Source organism: Meleagris gallopavo, chromosome 5 (genome assembly GCF_905368555.1).
Source record: "Meleagris gallopavo chromosome 5, MGAL_WU_HG_1.1, whole genome shotgun sequence".
NCBI lineage: Eukaryota > Metazoa > Chordata > Aves > Galliformes > Phasianidae > Meleagris > Meleagris gallopavo.
This window is the reverse complement of record NC_139408.1, coordinates 51,393,340-51,408,327: the sequence shown is the minus strand read 5'-3', so window position 1 is coordinate 51,408,327 and position 14,988 is coordinate 51,393,340. Positions and strand designations below refer to the sequence as shown.

At 40.0% G+C, this 14,988-nt stretch overlaps 1 protein-coding gene across 2 annotated transcripts in view; it reads left to right on the top strand.

Moving 5' to 3' along the window:
- The window catches only part of AKT1 (AKT serine/threonine kinase 1), a 71,094-nt gene that overhangs the window by 36,609 nt on the left and 19,497 nt on the right, over positions 1 to 14,988 (top strand). For both annotated transcript variants that reach the window (XM_085225730.1, XM_003206757.5), the window contains exons 3-8: positions 1,405 to 1,533; positions 8,134 to 8,245; positions 11,076 to 11,223; positions 12,732 to 12,863; positions 13,023 to 13,088; positions 14,680 to 14,748. In XM_085225730.1, the coding sequence (XP_085081856.1) occupies positions 1,405 to 1,533; positions 8,134 to 8,245; positions 11,076 to 11,223; positions 12,732 to 12,863; positions 13,023 to 13,088; positions 14,680 to 14,748 (656 nt within the window). The remainder of the gene's footprint in view (positions 1 to 1,404; positions 1,534 to 8,133; positions 8,246 to 11,075; positions 11,224 to 12,731; positions 12,864 to 13,022; positions 13,089 to 14,679; positions 14,749 to 14,988) is intronic.

Here is a 14,988-nt window from a genome sequence, read left to right as displayed (position 1 = left end):
TTTTGTTTCTTGCTTTAGAATAGAAAGTTAAAGGCCTAACCAAGGGCTAAATGCTTGAAAGTAACAGTCAGGATGCAAGTGGCACCTGGGAGAAAAGCAGAAGGTTGCTGTAATCAGTAAATTTAGGGAGCCCTTCCTTCTCCCTGCTCTTGGCTGCTGCTAGAATTGCTCACTGGCAGGTGAAGCAGCAGGCAGTGGGTGCTAGGGAGGTGCTCAGACCTGCTGCTGCTCACCTGAGCAATGCTTGGTGTCTGGTCTGCTCCCTTATTCTCTCCCTGCTGTTGATCAAACAGACAAACACAAAATCTTACTGCAGGGAGGAGGCTGCAGCTGCTGCCCAGCTGTGGGTGGTTTGCAGTGACAGCTTTGGTTTGTTTTCTCTTCTAAATCGGTTGTTGGTAGGGATGGGCAAAGGTGAAATGTGGCCTGTATCATGGGTTGAGTAGCACCTGGAGTGAGGCGTTTGTGATTCAGCTGTGTAGAAATGTTACCTAGCGATCTGGGAATAGCATGGGCAGGGAGCACAAGGGGGAACTGATGCGCACTGACTCCCAGAACGGACGTAGGTGGAACTCCAGACTGCCATCCTTGAAGCCCAGTTGAGTAGCTCTGATAACTCACCTGAGGTTTTAATCAGCACATTTCTTCAACTGCTGAAGGTTTAGAGCATGGCTGTGATAGCCATCAACTAGTATCTGCTCAGTGTTATTCAGATGATTAGTAGCACGATGCAGTCCAAGGGGTGTCCTCTCTAAAACGAAGGCTGGGGTGTGTTTCAGAAGAGATGCTTATTTTCTTGTTTGTGGTGGCTATACATCATCCAGTGTTTTCTCCTTTTGTATTGTGATATATCATCTCGTGTTTCATCCTTCAGATGTTGTGAGAGGAGTGAGTGATGTTATGTAACGTAAGCAGAGAATTATCTCTTTATGTTCTAAAAATGACTGTTGGTTTGATAAAGCAGTTGACTAATTAGTAAATTACCCATTGTTGTTTAAAATACTTGCACTGCAAAATGTAAATGAAAAAAATTTCTCCACTTGTCAGTATGAAAAATGACAATAGCAAAAATAATACATAGGACATCTGCTCTGATTTTTTAAAAATTTAAAATGCGTTTAAGGCAGATGTTGTAGAATTTGAATGGGAATAGAAATAGATAGAAGAACAAAACAGAGCTGTTTACCTTTTGTGAAGTCCCATTCTTATGGGTAGCATCACTAAAAATATCTGACTCAGTGCTTGTATTTTTCCACTGCTTGTATCAGAATGAACTGAATGTTCTTAAGTCTGCTGCTATGTCAGGAGTTGGAGTTTCAATACTTAAAAAATATATAGATTGGTGAATCAGTATTGTGGGGTGTTTTCTGATGATATCTTTCTTTTCACATTTGTTTTTTGCAGGAGAATATATCAAAACATGGAGGCCTCGGTATTTTCTTTTAAAGAATGATGGCACATTCATTGGCTACAAGGAACGACCACAAGATGTTGACCAACGAGAATCGCCTTTAAATAACTTCTCAGTAGCTCGTAAGTGGTTTTATGTGCTCTCTCATCCAGTTTGGGGGCTGACATCCCAGTTATAGCCCTGGGAATCTGCATCAGTAATGTTCAAGTCTGCCCAGACTAATATATCTAATTTAGATTAAAAAAAACCAAAACACAACAAAACAACACCATGTTTCTCAGTAATGACTGTGTAGGTTTGATGCTGTAGGGGTTTTGAAGTTTTCTACTAATTTACAATCTCTGGTTGTAGAATAAAACAGGTTTACTTGTTACTATTTTGTTTGTCTGTTACTCAGCAAGGATTAACCTAAGTGTGTGGTACTTGGCAAGAAGGCACAGCCAACGCATTTCAGCCACCAGATCTGAATGCAAGGGGCACTAATATCATAGCATCGTAGCATAACATGGAACAAGCTCTGGTTTTAATAAAACACGCTCGTTTTTTCTTCCTTTTGAAAACAAAACCACGTTTCTTTTTTTAGAGCCAACAGAAAGGTTTGCAAACAATAATATCTCCTAACCTCTGCACTCTGTCCTTTGCAAACATTTCCGTCTTTGCTCAGGTGCCACAGCACAGGATGTGATAGAAGAACCTGAGGAACATTTCCTTCTCTTGCTAGTGTTTTTAGCCTTTCTCTTCGTATTTCCAGCTTTTATTTTCTCCAGTTCTTGATCTTTCCTCTCTCATGATTTGCCTGTGTTTCATTTCACTACTTAAAAACAGATCATTGTGGCACCTGTTATTAGCAATAATTTGTTTCTGATGACTACTGGAAGCAAAGCTCTGCGGAGGGAAGCATAGGGCACTTTCCTTCTCGTTACAGGGATGCACAGGATTCATCTTATCGTAGAACCATAGAGTTGTTAAGGTTGGAAATGACCTCCAAGATCATCCAGTCCAGCATCAACCCATCCCCATCATGCTCACTAAATCGTGTCCCTCAGTGCCACATTTACCCTTTTCTTGACAATTTCCAGGCTGGGAGGTTTGAGCAGGTTTATTTTGGAGTGCCTTTGGCTGTGCAGCACCAGGCATTAATGCAAACGTTCATTTTCTCTGGTAGTGACATATACCTGTTGGGAATGATGGTAGGGCGTGCTGCTGGGTTGCCTGGTGTGCTCCAGTGCAGGATGCCAGGAGAGTTTAGGGGAATTTTGCCTCATTTTAGAGAATAATTGTCTTAGAATTTTTACTTCACTACTGACATGGTGCTTTCCCCTTTGGATGGGTATCTCCTTATGGATCAAGGAGGTAAAAAACAGCGGCGGAAAGCTGTGAATTCATAAATTAATTCAGCACTTGGTCTGTAGCCAGAGGCTTTTACCAAATGCACTTTCTGCAGGACGCTTCCCTTCTGTTGCTGCTAACTGCATTACTTACAGTAATTATTTACTGCAGATCACTGCTAAGGAATAAAAAAGGACGTCTGTTGCCTTCCCTTTGTCCAAGTTGCTTTCAGAAAGAGTTAACTTAAATTGATTTTCACAACAGAAATATGTTGCTTTTTTTGGCAAATTGAGCTTGTCAGTCTTGGCATTTATATATAAACAAGTTTGTTGCCATGGTATCAGAGCATTGTCAAAAAGACAAGACACATGCCTGTACAGTGAGGTGTACCCCCATAAGGACTGCAGGGAGGTGGTGGGTGGAAGGATGCTCTCAGCAGTGGCTCCTATCTGGAGGGCCAGTGGCAGGTTGGGAAGACCTCGATGCTCATGGGGATGGGCTCCTCACTATGAGTCACTACTGTGCTGTGGGTCTCACTGAAGCAGCTGTTGCCTCACCGGGATTTAATTTTTCATATAGGCACTGGCATGCAGTGTTGTTAGCATCTGATGTGTGGTTCCCTTCTAGGTACCCTCCACGCTTGTTTTGCACCACAGCTCTTCCCTTTGAACCTGCTTGCCTTGTGCTTTCACTTGAGTTAACTTGTCAAGTTCACGTGAGTCAATTGGAGCAAGCTCTGCAGGAATTCTAGGCCAGAGTGGCTCTGCACTGCAGAGGATGCCTGCAGAAGGCTTGTGCCAGTGGAGCTGGGGTGGCTTCAGCTTAAACATTTTGTAAAAATTGATCCTTTTACTTTCCTTTTTTTTTTTCCTTTTTTCTCCTGATCATGATAGCCTTGATTTTTTTTGTTAATTAGAGAGAGGGGGTTTTGGGTTTTTTGATTTTTTTTTTTTTTTTTAATGAGATGGCAGGCTGTCCCTGTCAGTCTGTTCTTTGGAAGGGGTCCCATGTTTCTGATTAAAAATTTTACCCTCTTCTGCTCCAAAATAATGTTGGCTTTCTTTAGCTTTGCAACTAAAAGTTATTTTTTCTCTTTTTCTGTCCACAACTAAGGGACTCTTATAATTTGAAACGTAAAATTCATATTAATTCATATTTTATCAGTCCGTGAAAACTAGAGATATTGAAATCAGGAGAAAACAGTGAAAGATAGTAACATTGTCTAATAATGCTCTATCTTTCCCAGTAACAGTTGTGGAGAAAGCAATAACAATAAGTGCAAAATGTACTTTATAGGATTTTTTAATGTGCTTTACAATCAGTGTCTTCTTTATCTTAAGCCCTCTCCCTTCAACCTACAAGGATTTTGACAGTATGTCTTTGAAAACTTGTTTAAAATGCCCATGTGGTAAAGAAAGAATCGCGTTATTAAAAATAATAATAATAAAAAAATCTCTGCTTCTCATTTAAAACAACTGAGTATCTGTGTTTGCAGTCGAATGATTTGTGCATGTAGTTTAATTACCTAGATGTTCCCTACTGGTGATTTTTTTTTTTTTTTTTTCCAAACTTGTGAAACTTGAGCACTAACTGTGATTTCTAAGTCATACCTGTGTCTGTTAAGATAGATGGAATAGAAGTGCTGGTACCTAAGTAGTTAGTTATGCTCCGGAGACCCCGCAGATAAATAACCAATAGAGCCTGTGCTGTAAACCTGTTAGGTAAGTAGCCTTCGTGCTGATTGTAATCTCAGATTGCCATGTATGTTTGCCCATTAGGTTATAAGCTCTTAAAACTATATAGCTGAGAAGAGCAGTATATTGTGATAAACAGCATGGAGAGAAAGGAGCTATTCCCTTTAGGAAGAAGAGATTATTTCTCTGGCTGTACAAAAGGAAGGTGGACTGCAGTGGTTTTGTTCAACAGTGCAGTTGCTTTAACAGTGCAGTTAAAATTGCAGTTTAATTGCTCAACAGTGAGTGCTCCTTTTGGGACAGGACTGGATATCTGCCGTCAGGCATTTATCACAGGGCACAGTATGGCCAGATCTGTAGGCACATTTTTGGAGTCTGCTGTTATTCTGGCCACTTAAATGTAGGTCTCTAAATCAGGGCTTCCACCTCCTCACTTTGGCCATGCTGAGCTATGTAGCAGGGGGGATCTGCTCAGTGATGCTAGAACAGAAAAGCACCTCAACGCAGTATTCCTTCTTGACTTTCCAAAGTCTTATTTATTCATCTTTGTTTTTTTCCAACTTGCTTTTTTTTTTTTCTCCCCCCCCATCTCCTTCCTTAAAGAAACCAAAGCAGGAATGGGAAGGATGCCTGACATTATTGGTTTAAAGTGTGATGTCATTATATAGGGAGCAGAGTTTGACACTTTCATTGCAAGTAATCTGCCTTTTAGCTTAAGTGCTGGTGAAGCAAATATTGTGACATTTTAGAAAGTCACTGGGATAATACTAAGTGTCTTTCAAACACAAAATGGTAATTTACATTTGAATGCCTTGGTGTCTATTCCTGTTAGGAACAATTTCTCTGTCCTACTTATTTTAAAAGACCAAACACCAGGAAAGAATCAAGAGGTTCTTCAGAGCAATTTAAATCATTTTTAACAGGCTGTTGTTTATTTGTTGCAAATGAAGGATATGCTGTCCTGTTTGACAGGAAAAACTGCCATCAGAGTGAGTAAATGACCACCAGCACGTAGATGAAATGTGAACGTTTTCACAGCAGAACCCCCAGATGTGCCATGAATCAGACCTGATATTATGTGGAGTCTGTATTTGGGCTCTGCTACAGCAGTGCCTGTTGCTGTATATGATAATAGGAGACAACTTTGGTGCTTCTTTTGCTTACCAACTACAATAAAGAGTACAGAGTTGGTTCTAAAAGTAGGAAAAACCCACTGCTTCCTTACTTGAGTGATAAAATCTGTGAGCTGGTTCTCCCCATATGCAGCAAAGTGGGAGCTTTTTGAAACCTGTCATGTACAGCCCTTACGCTGGTAAAGCGAGTTAAAAATAAAGCCTTCTGTATTTTTTCTTATGTGCTGTTATGATTGAGCAGGGTAATTAGACAGCATATTGTTCACTAAACAAAACATTTCTATGTGACATACTTGAATTATAGTGGTTATTAACTGACAAATCTCTATTATTCGTCTTGCTGTATGCATTAAAGATTGCTGGATCAGCAGGCTTAACAGATATCGATGAACAGTGCTGACTTGGGGGAAGAGCAGTGGTATTTATTTGGTCCCCTTCTGTGACAGACATCTTCTTGGGTTATTATGCTGGTATTAAATGGTTAAAGTGTAGAGCTCATGGTTAATTGAAGTATCTATGCCACTTATTCAGGGTATTTATTCTGAGGCACTGAATATGCATCTAAAGGCTGTTATAAAAAAGTAAGCAACACCTCTCAGTTTGTTTCCTTATCACGTTGTACTTGTGGGTAAGTACAGCAAGAGTTCTGGGTTTGCAGAAAATTAGAAATTGCCTTGTATTCTTTTGTAAGTCTTCAGCCAAATTCAGTATCTGTCGTGTCTGCATTGTGCAGCTTCATAGAGGACAGTCCCAGCCTTAATGTAATTGCGTTAAGCAGTCAGGCAAAAACGGGAGATACAGCAAACAAAAAAAATGAAGAGCAGCTTAGCTAAGGTGGCAGATCTTGGAGCAGGAATGAGATCTCTTGAGTTAAATTGCTTAGAACAGGGCTTACTGGGCTGCGCCAGGTCCTGCGGTTGTGTTCAGCATTAGTGGCCATTCTGCAGAGGATGATGGAGGTGCTGGAAGGCAGAATATGGGGTTCTGGAAGCATGACCACGTTGTTTTGTGGAAGTCCTTTAATCTCGGTGAATAGAGGAGTGCTGTTTATCACACTAAAACCTTTTCATGACTCATTAATAAACTTTCTCTTATCTAATTGCTGTACTTTAGTAGGATGCAGTATAACCTCAGCATGCTATTAAAGAAAAATTAGATTTTCTTGTCATGAAAAATGCAAAGTTACTCATTGAAAACCTTATAATTCCAGTAGCAAATGAGGCACGAAATATATTGCCAAACTACAGCACCCAAAAACACTGGTGGTAAATATTTTATCTGTGTGCTAATTAAGAGCTTGAATTTAAAACTGAGCAATCTAAATTTTCACAATAATAAGATTAGCCTAACGAGACCGGTGGATCCCTACTAACGTGGACTGTTAATCCACATTAATAATCTGGCCATATCCTGTCCTCAGCTTGTGTATAGCTGAATGTGTTCGTAGCTCTGGCAGGAAGCAGAAATTTCTCCTTGTCTTTTCAGTGCCTTCCTTTCACTTGGAAGTTGATTTAGACCCTGAAGACCAAATCACAGTGAGTTTGTGGTTTCATTAACTGCTAGAAAGAATCGTTAATGGAAGAGCACTTCTCCCATTATCCTTCTACTTACTTTGAGTTTGCTTGAAGAGGAACTTGTTAATTAGCATTGGATTTTATTTTAATATAAATCTGGAAACTGTAGTGCTTTGGCTTCTGCTGTCATTTAATCAACCTTCTTCTGGTTTGGTTTGGTTTTGGTTGCTTTATAGTTTGTGTACCCTTGATCAGGTGCCCAAATTTGAAGGGTAAGCATTCATCATATCCTACAAAGCTTAAAACAGAAGATGTGTTTATTTTACTTAAAAATAAATAAATCACCCTCAGCTCTTCAGGGGGCATTTTTATGAAGAATGTGGTATTTTTGATTGTGGCCACATTTCCTCAGAGGTTCCAGGTGCTGTTTGAATGCTGACAGGGATGACAGTCCATGCAGCTGAGCACAATGGTGGCAGCTCTCTGGGTGCTGTTTGGAATGGGGTGCCCTGCAGTTTGTTGTTCCCTCTAATGTTTGAGGGCTGAAATGCTTTCTGCCAGAGTCTGATCTCCATCAGAGCAATGAAAAATGACTGAATACACTTTCCAGCAACTCCTTGAAAGCCAAAGGTTGGATTTTGTGTCTGGAACATCAGAGGGTGGGAACGTAGAGGCTTGCCTTTAATTTCAGTGGATGTAATTGCTGCGCTATCAGCTGACTTTGTCCATGTGTTGGTGGATGACCTTTGGAGTGTAGGATCTGTGTCTGAATGGTTTCTGTGTCATCACAACACATTTCTACTTACCTCTCCAGGCAGACCAAACATGGAGCCTTTCTAAGCAGAATTTGTTCTCAGTGCTGCTTAGATTACTATCTCACAAGCTATTTATTGGTTTCATCAACACAGTAAATTGTTTCAAGTTGCCTAAAGAAGTACTTACAGAGATTTCAATGGCTGATTAATTGCAACAGTTTGCTAGATAAGAATAAAGACAAATGATTATTTAAACCTGCTTATGTACCATGACTCTTTCTTCCTTGATTGTGGTAGAGTGCCAGCTGATGAAGACAGAACGACCTAAACCAAACACATTTATCATTAGATGCCTCCAGTGGACCACAGTAATTGAAAGAACATTTCATGTGGAGACTCCAGAGGAGCGGTATGTTTCATTCATATTTAATACATAAAACTACTTGCACAAGCAGATGCGAGTTCAGCATTAATAGTAAGTCCTCTCCTGAAGCTCTTACTTACGAGGTGATGTACATCTAGACTGAAAAGTAACAATTTTTGAGCGTCTCAGGTTTAGTTTGTGTTGTAGCACAGAAGGTTCCTTAAAGAGGGGTTGGCTTTTAAGAAGGATGTTGTCTGTCACTGAAATGATGTCGATTTGGATATCCAAAAAAGCCAGGTGTATGTCTGTACCAGCACACAGGTAGTTATTTCTGGAAGGTTAGGCTTCATTTCTTACTGGGAACTGTGTGGTATGTGAAGTGTTTCTGTCCTGGGAGTTTCCGGAAGGATGAACACAAGTGAAAGAGATGGAAGCAAAGTTGAGTTGTGTCACAGTGCTGACCTTTTAATTTCTTTTCAGACTCCTTGTTTTTAAAGGAAAAAATGTTAGTAGTATCACTGCTGATTGCTAATGTTTTATGCAAATTAGATAATAAAGGTGATAGTTATCTGCTGCAGGTGCAGATTTCTATTTCAGCTGTTAGGAAACAAAGCTAAGAGCATACATCCTGTGCTCTCATCATTAGAGAATTGATCTCTTACCTCCTAACAGAAGAGTTTTCCAGCACAGCTACTCTACAACTACAGAGTATTTAAATATTTACTTGCTCTTCAGGAACTGAACTTAAATTATTCCAGTATCATTGCCCTAGGGGAAGGAGTATTTTAAAACCATGGTCCTCCCTAGGTATAATATTGGTACGTGTTCGATTTTAATGTTCTTTGCTTTTTTGTACTGTAGCCTTTATGTGTAGTGATTTAAAGACACTTCTTATTTATCGCTTTTGATTCTATTGCAGTATTCAGAAGAAAGGGAAATCAAATTAAAACAAAGAAAAATAAACTGGTCCTTGTTTCATTTAGTAGCTTTGCAGTCACTGACCCTAAAGTGAATGAATAACAGTTTCCACTTGGGGAAATTTCTATCTTGTTTTGTTCGCTCCTAGCCAATGGAGTCAGCTCAGTGATGCTTCAGATCTTGGGCATTAGTCACCTCTGTTGTGTACACTTGAGATGTAAAAGCTGAAGGTGAAATTCTGGTATCCCAGAAACCAGATATTGACTTCAGGAAGGCCACGATCTTAACTAAGTCAGTAATAAATCCTGAAACAGATGCAGAGGTAGCCTTTAGCTTCTCTGTGCCAGTTCTGAATAACAAACATGACTTTTAAATAAAGACTATGTCTGTGATTTTTACTGAAGGAGTCTCTGCTGGAAGCATAGGAGAACATCCAGAAATTCCTATGTTTAGCATTACCTTACTGCCCCAGAGAGGGCTGGATAGCATATGTTGAACAGCCTTTTGCAGACACGTCACATAGAAGAGGTGATTTTTCTTTTTCTTTTTTTCTTTAACCCCAAATTGGTGATTCTGTATACCTGTCTTAATTCTTGGAGATGAGGGAAGATTTCCTAGATTTCTCTTATATCTGTAAAGTAGAAATGGATGCTGTATTAGTCAGGCAAAATCCCCCCAAAAAACCTGCATGGGCCATAAAAGATCTTATACGTAATCAGTGCAGATTGTATTAGAATCTTATTTCAGGCACTTTTTCCATGGACTTTGGTCCCTGTGTGGAATACTTAGCTTTTTTCATCCAATAAAAATTGCAATTCAGATGGTCAGGCACGATTTTTTTTTTTTAATCTGATATTTCATTATATTATTTCAGATAGCCAGTGAAAAAACATTGTGACACTGCTTAGGATGGTATGGCTTCTCCTGCACATTGCTGATCATGTGTGGTGTTGCTCAGCATTGGCTGCTTATTTATATTCCTGTTGTCATGAGGGTAGTTTACCTGTGATGTCCTAGGAAGAAGAGTTTAGCCAGTGCCACCAAAATTTCAAGTAGAACAACATCCTGTTCCTTAAAGACGCAAAAGACACAATAAAAAATGGTAAATGCACGTAGTCCACAAAACTTCAGCCCCTGTACACCTTACAGGTTTTCCCAAAACCCTGCTAGGCGCTGGGTTATACGTTTTGTGTTCAGTGCATTTGCAGTGAAATGAGGTGAATGCCAAAAACTTTAACTTGAGTAGTTTTCAAAGGTATGAAATTTCCTGAAGTTCAGTGCAGGGAAGATGGTCTGCATAGGAGTTAAAGAGGTCAATAGCAGAACAGCACTTGCTGAAATGGTATGGGAACTTTCTTGTAACCATGCCTCTGTCACTGTTTTTGCTGACATTCTGCTAAACTTTTTACAAAAGAGCTGCTGTCATCCATCTATCCAAGAGAAGAATAACTTAAAATTTCTCCTGGAACATTCCTTGCTGTTGAAACTTTGGATATGTGTGTGAAGAGATGGCATAGTGCCCCCAGCAGTTGGATATACGTGTTTCAGTGCACTGTAGGAATGGAGGAGCTGTGTTTAGTTGCTTGTGCTGTGTGGCGTGGGATCCTTCTACGTCTTGGTTTTGGCAGGTCTGCTTTTGTTATGTAAATCTCTGTATCACTAGGTCATATCTTGACCCGATGACTGACAGTGCATTACAAGTCTTCTGTGCTAAAGAGTCTTAAGTTGATATGGAGTGCTGGAACTTCTGCTGCCTTTTATTTTCTAGTGATAAAGACATAGCCTAAAAATGCTCTTGAAAATGTATTTTTATAGTGCTTGAAAACGCATAATTCAGTGTACATTGCATTGGTGTGTTTGAGAGCATTAATTCTTCTGTATTCCTTGGAGACCCTTGCTGTGGCCGACAGTAATCTGGAGTTGCAAGTAACAGATGTCATTGCTTGTATTTTTCCAGGGAAGAATGGACAAAAGCCATCCAAACTGTAGCAGACAGCCTCAAGAAACAGGAGGAAGAGATGATGGATTTTAGATCTGGTTCTCCTAGTGATAATTCAGGTGCTGAAGAAATGGAAGTTTCTATGACAAAGCCAAAACACAAAGTGGTAAGCAAGCACAGCAGGAATAACAATAAATTTTAGGTCTTCCTGAATGTAGACAAGAAGCAACCATCAAGGCACATCTGTTCCTGTAACAATTGTGCAGTTTTTGTAGATGTGGCTTCTGGATGAAACAGTTGTCAGAGATGAGGAGGTACCAATCAAAGCCTGACTGGGTTAGTCAGCATTCTAAACTTGGATATAATGCTTGACTTCTAAGACCAGCTCAGATCTAGAAGAAGTTTGCCCATTTTCCTGAAATTGTAGCTTCCACTGTACCTTTTCTCTGTGTAAACTCTGTGCACTGTGTTGTTGCAGGCTACTGCAGTATACACCAGTATCTGCAGTATGCAGATTTAGGGTGGATCCAGTGGATTTGATTTCTCTGGGTTTAGGGCCTGTGTTTACTGACAACCACTGATATGTCCATCCATATGTGTTCGTGGAGCTTGGGTTTTTGGATTGAGTAGAGTAATGACTGAATTGCTTGCATGGAAACAGTATGTGCCAGTGTAGATCTCTGCCCTTTGGAGTCCTTTTGGGCATCTTCCTTCAGCCTTTTTTCTGCCCTATCTGTGCCTCTTATTGGGTTTCTGTTTTCCAAAGGATTTCCATTGGCACTTGTAATTGAAAATTGATTTAACCTTCTCCTGTCCTTGTCTCACTGTTGTCATCCCCCATTACATTCATAATTTTGCTTCAGTTTTGGCAAAACTGATGAAATTTTTAAAGATAAAATATAAACTATCCACCACCAGAGGCTGCCGTGTATGTCTGCCAGCCTTGTGTCATGTTGTTGATTTTAGACTGATGTGGGTGACTATTTATGTGTCACTCTGAATTGTAGCTGCCATTAGCCTTCTGCATCCTTGACTGAGCAGATACAAATCTTTCTGAGTGCTGACAAAGCGATTGAAATGTCTATAGAGTGATAATATGCTAAGTAGTGAATGAGTTTTCTGTTAGCAGGCAGTTTATGGTTTTTCTTGGTTTGATTATGTTTCATAAGTGTACTGGTACTCATGTACCAGGCCTGCATGAAAGCTGGGGAGGGACTTTTTACAAGGGCATGTAGGAACAGGAGGAAGGGAAATGGCTTTAAACTGGAAGAGGGCAGATTTAGACTAGATATTAGGAAGAAATTCTTTACTGTGAGGGTGTGAGACACTGGAACAGGTTGCCCAGAGAGGTTGTGGATGACCCCTCCCTGGAAGCATTCAGGGCCAGGCTGGATGAGGGCTTTGACCAACCTGCTCTACAGGGAGGTGTTCCTGCCTAAAGCAGGGAGGTAGAACTAGGTGATGTTAAAGGTCCCTTCCAATCCAAACCTTTCTGTGATTATGATTCTATGATCATGACTTCTATGGAAGAATCATTTCTACTTCTGTTTTCGGCTAAGCAAAAGTGTTAATGCATGCACATAGTATTCTTACAAGAATGAGAAATCTTAGTCTGAGAATGATGTACTTGGTAGTTCATATAATTCAGTTCTTATTTATCTGTGTCATTAACAGACCATGAATGAATTTGAATACCTTAAGCTACTGGGAAAAGGCACTTTTGGAAAGGTCATTTTAGTTAAAGAAAAAGCAACTGGACGATATTACGCTATGAAAATTCTGAAGAAGGAAGTTATTGTAGCAAAGGTGAGTAGATGGGAAAATCAGTTCACTCTTGCTGTAGCCTTCTGGAAAGTCGTAACAAGGGTACTGTGAGCACTTGTAAATAATTGCTCCAGTAGTGTTTGAAATAAACCCCCTGATTTGCAGAATTGCTGTAGTGATTTCCTTCTGCCTGTGTTTCAGGATGAAGTAGCACACACGCTGACAGAAAACCGTGTTTTACAGAACTCACGGCATCCGTTCTTAACAGTAAGTATTTGTCCCTCTGTTTATTGTAACTTAACTTCGTGACAACTGAGACTTTCCTTATTTTTGGTTGTTTATATAATGATCTGTGTTTTTAGAGCAGGTATTTATTCTTGTATGTTTCCATTTTTGGGAAGCATAAATTATAATCCTTTCGTATGGATCAGACCTTCAGTGCCTCTTGAAATCAGAGACTGTAGTTTCAGGATGAGATCTGATATTATGGCTCACCTGTATAATGGCTCCTGTCTCTTGAGAGAAGTATTTGCTTTCCCTGTCCTCCAAATGCTTGCTGTCCTCTGTGATAGAGACCAGGATGACTCTGACCTTGTGACAGATGAGTTCAGGGTTACATTCATAGTGGGAAAAGCTCTTTAATTTTTTTTTCCTTTTCAAATTCCCACAAGCAGCTCACTGTGCAATCAGAGCTGTTGTACTGCCAGCAGAAGTGTGGGGGTGAGACAGGGGAGAGCAGGACCATACTTTATCTGTTGCTTTCCATTTAGATAGGCTGTTAAATGAGGCTGTAGCCTGACTTTACAACTCTAACAGTCTCTCTAGATTGAGTTCTAATTCAAGACTTTGTAGTATTCATTACAAGTTTGCTTTGAATCATTTCCAACCACTTCAGGCCTCTGAGACCTGTGTAGTATCCTGGTGGTTTCCTTCATCCAGGTACACATGAGTTTAACTGGAATTCAAACTTTTTAAGTGTGACCTCTGTAAGTAAATATTAGCTGAATTGAGTATAATCAGTTCATGTTTGTTGACACGTCTAAAACCTGATTCTCCCTTTCTTTGCAAAACCATGGCTGGTATAAAAATGATTTCCTTAATAATGAAGATGATGATGATGCCAGATGTGGTATTTTCTCGTTGCTTTCATAAACCCTAAAATCCAAAACAAGGGCTGTCTTAAAGTCAGCTAGGAGAGAAGGTTGTGACCAAGAAACATATAAGACCGTGGCAAACAAGTTAGTATTACTCTTGATGCAGGAGTACCTGTTACACAACTGTACAAAAGGCACCTAGTGACACTCCATCACACCCTCTGTCTGATCTGTTTTTGCAAATTGCTCACAAGTGGATATTGATAGCATTGCTCAATCCCCTGGCAGGCTGTCAGCAGAGAGCAGTTGCAGCGAGCAGGGCAGAGACTAGGGGGCTGGTGTCTGTAAGTGCACTTGTTTCATACTAGTGGGCTTGCAGCCAGTGTGGCAAAACCTTGTGCTCTTGGATTTGGCTGTGGCCCACTGTCTGAGAGATCAAACTGGGAGCTTGTGGCCTGTGGATATTTCAGTGCCACTGCACTTTGTGCCATTGTAATGGGTTAGGGCTTCTCACAGTATTATAGGCATTACCAATAGTTTCTGCAAGGGATTTTTTTTGTACTGTTGCATTAAATATATTTAATAAAATAAGTTGGCAGTGGATCAGTACTCAACTCAAATGAGAAACTGTATTATATGAGAGTCAAGGACGAAATGTCCACTAAGATCTTACTTTTGTCTGTCTATGATTCTGAAAACTTATTCAAAATGCTTTTTGTAACTGTCTGTGTGATCATCTGAGTTTTCATTTAAATCTGTTTCAGGCTTTAAAGTATTCCTTTCAGACACATGATCGCTTGTGTTTTGTTATGGAGTATGCTAATGGAGGGGAGGTAAGGGAAATGTCACAATGTTTAATAATGTGGGATATTCCTGTACTAGTATTAATCGTGCTTGGCATTGTTTAGCTAAGGTCTGCGTTTGCATTTCTAGTTAATCCAAGTTGTCCCAGCTAAACAGAGCTGCAGTTTTAACTAATGTTAAGAATTAAGACTACTTCTTCACTCCACTTTTAGTAAGTGCAGGTTTGGTGTAGGTATGTATTTTACACGTGACAACAACATACTTTAATT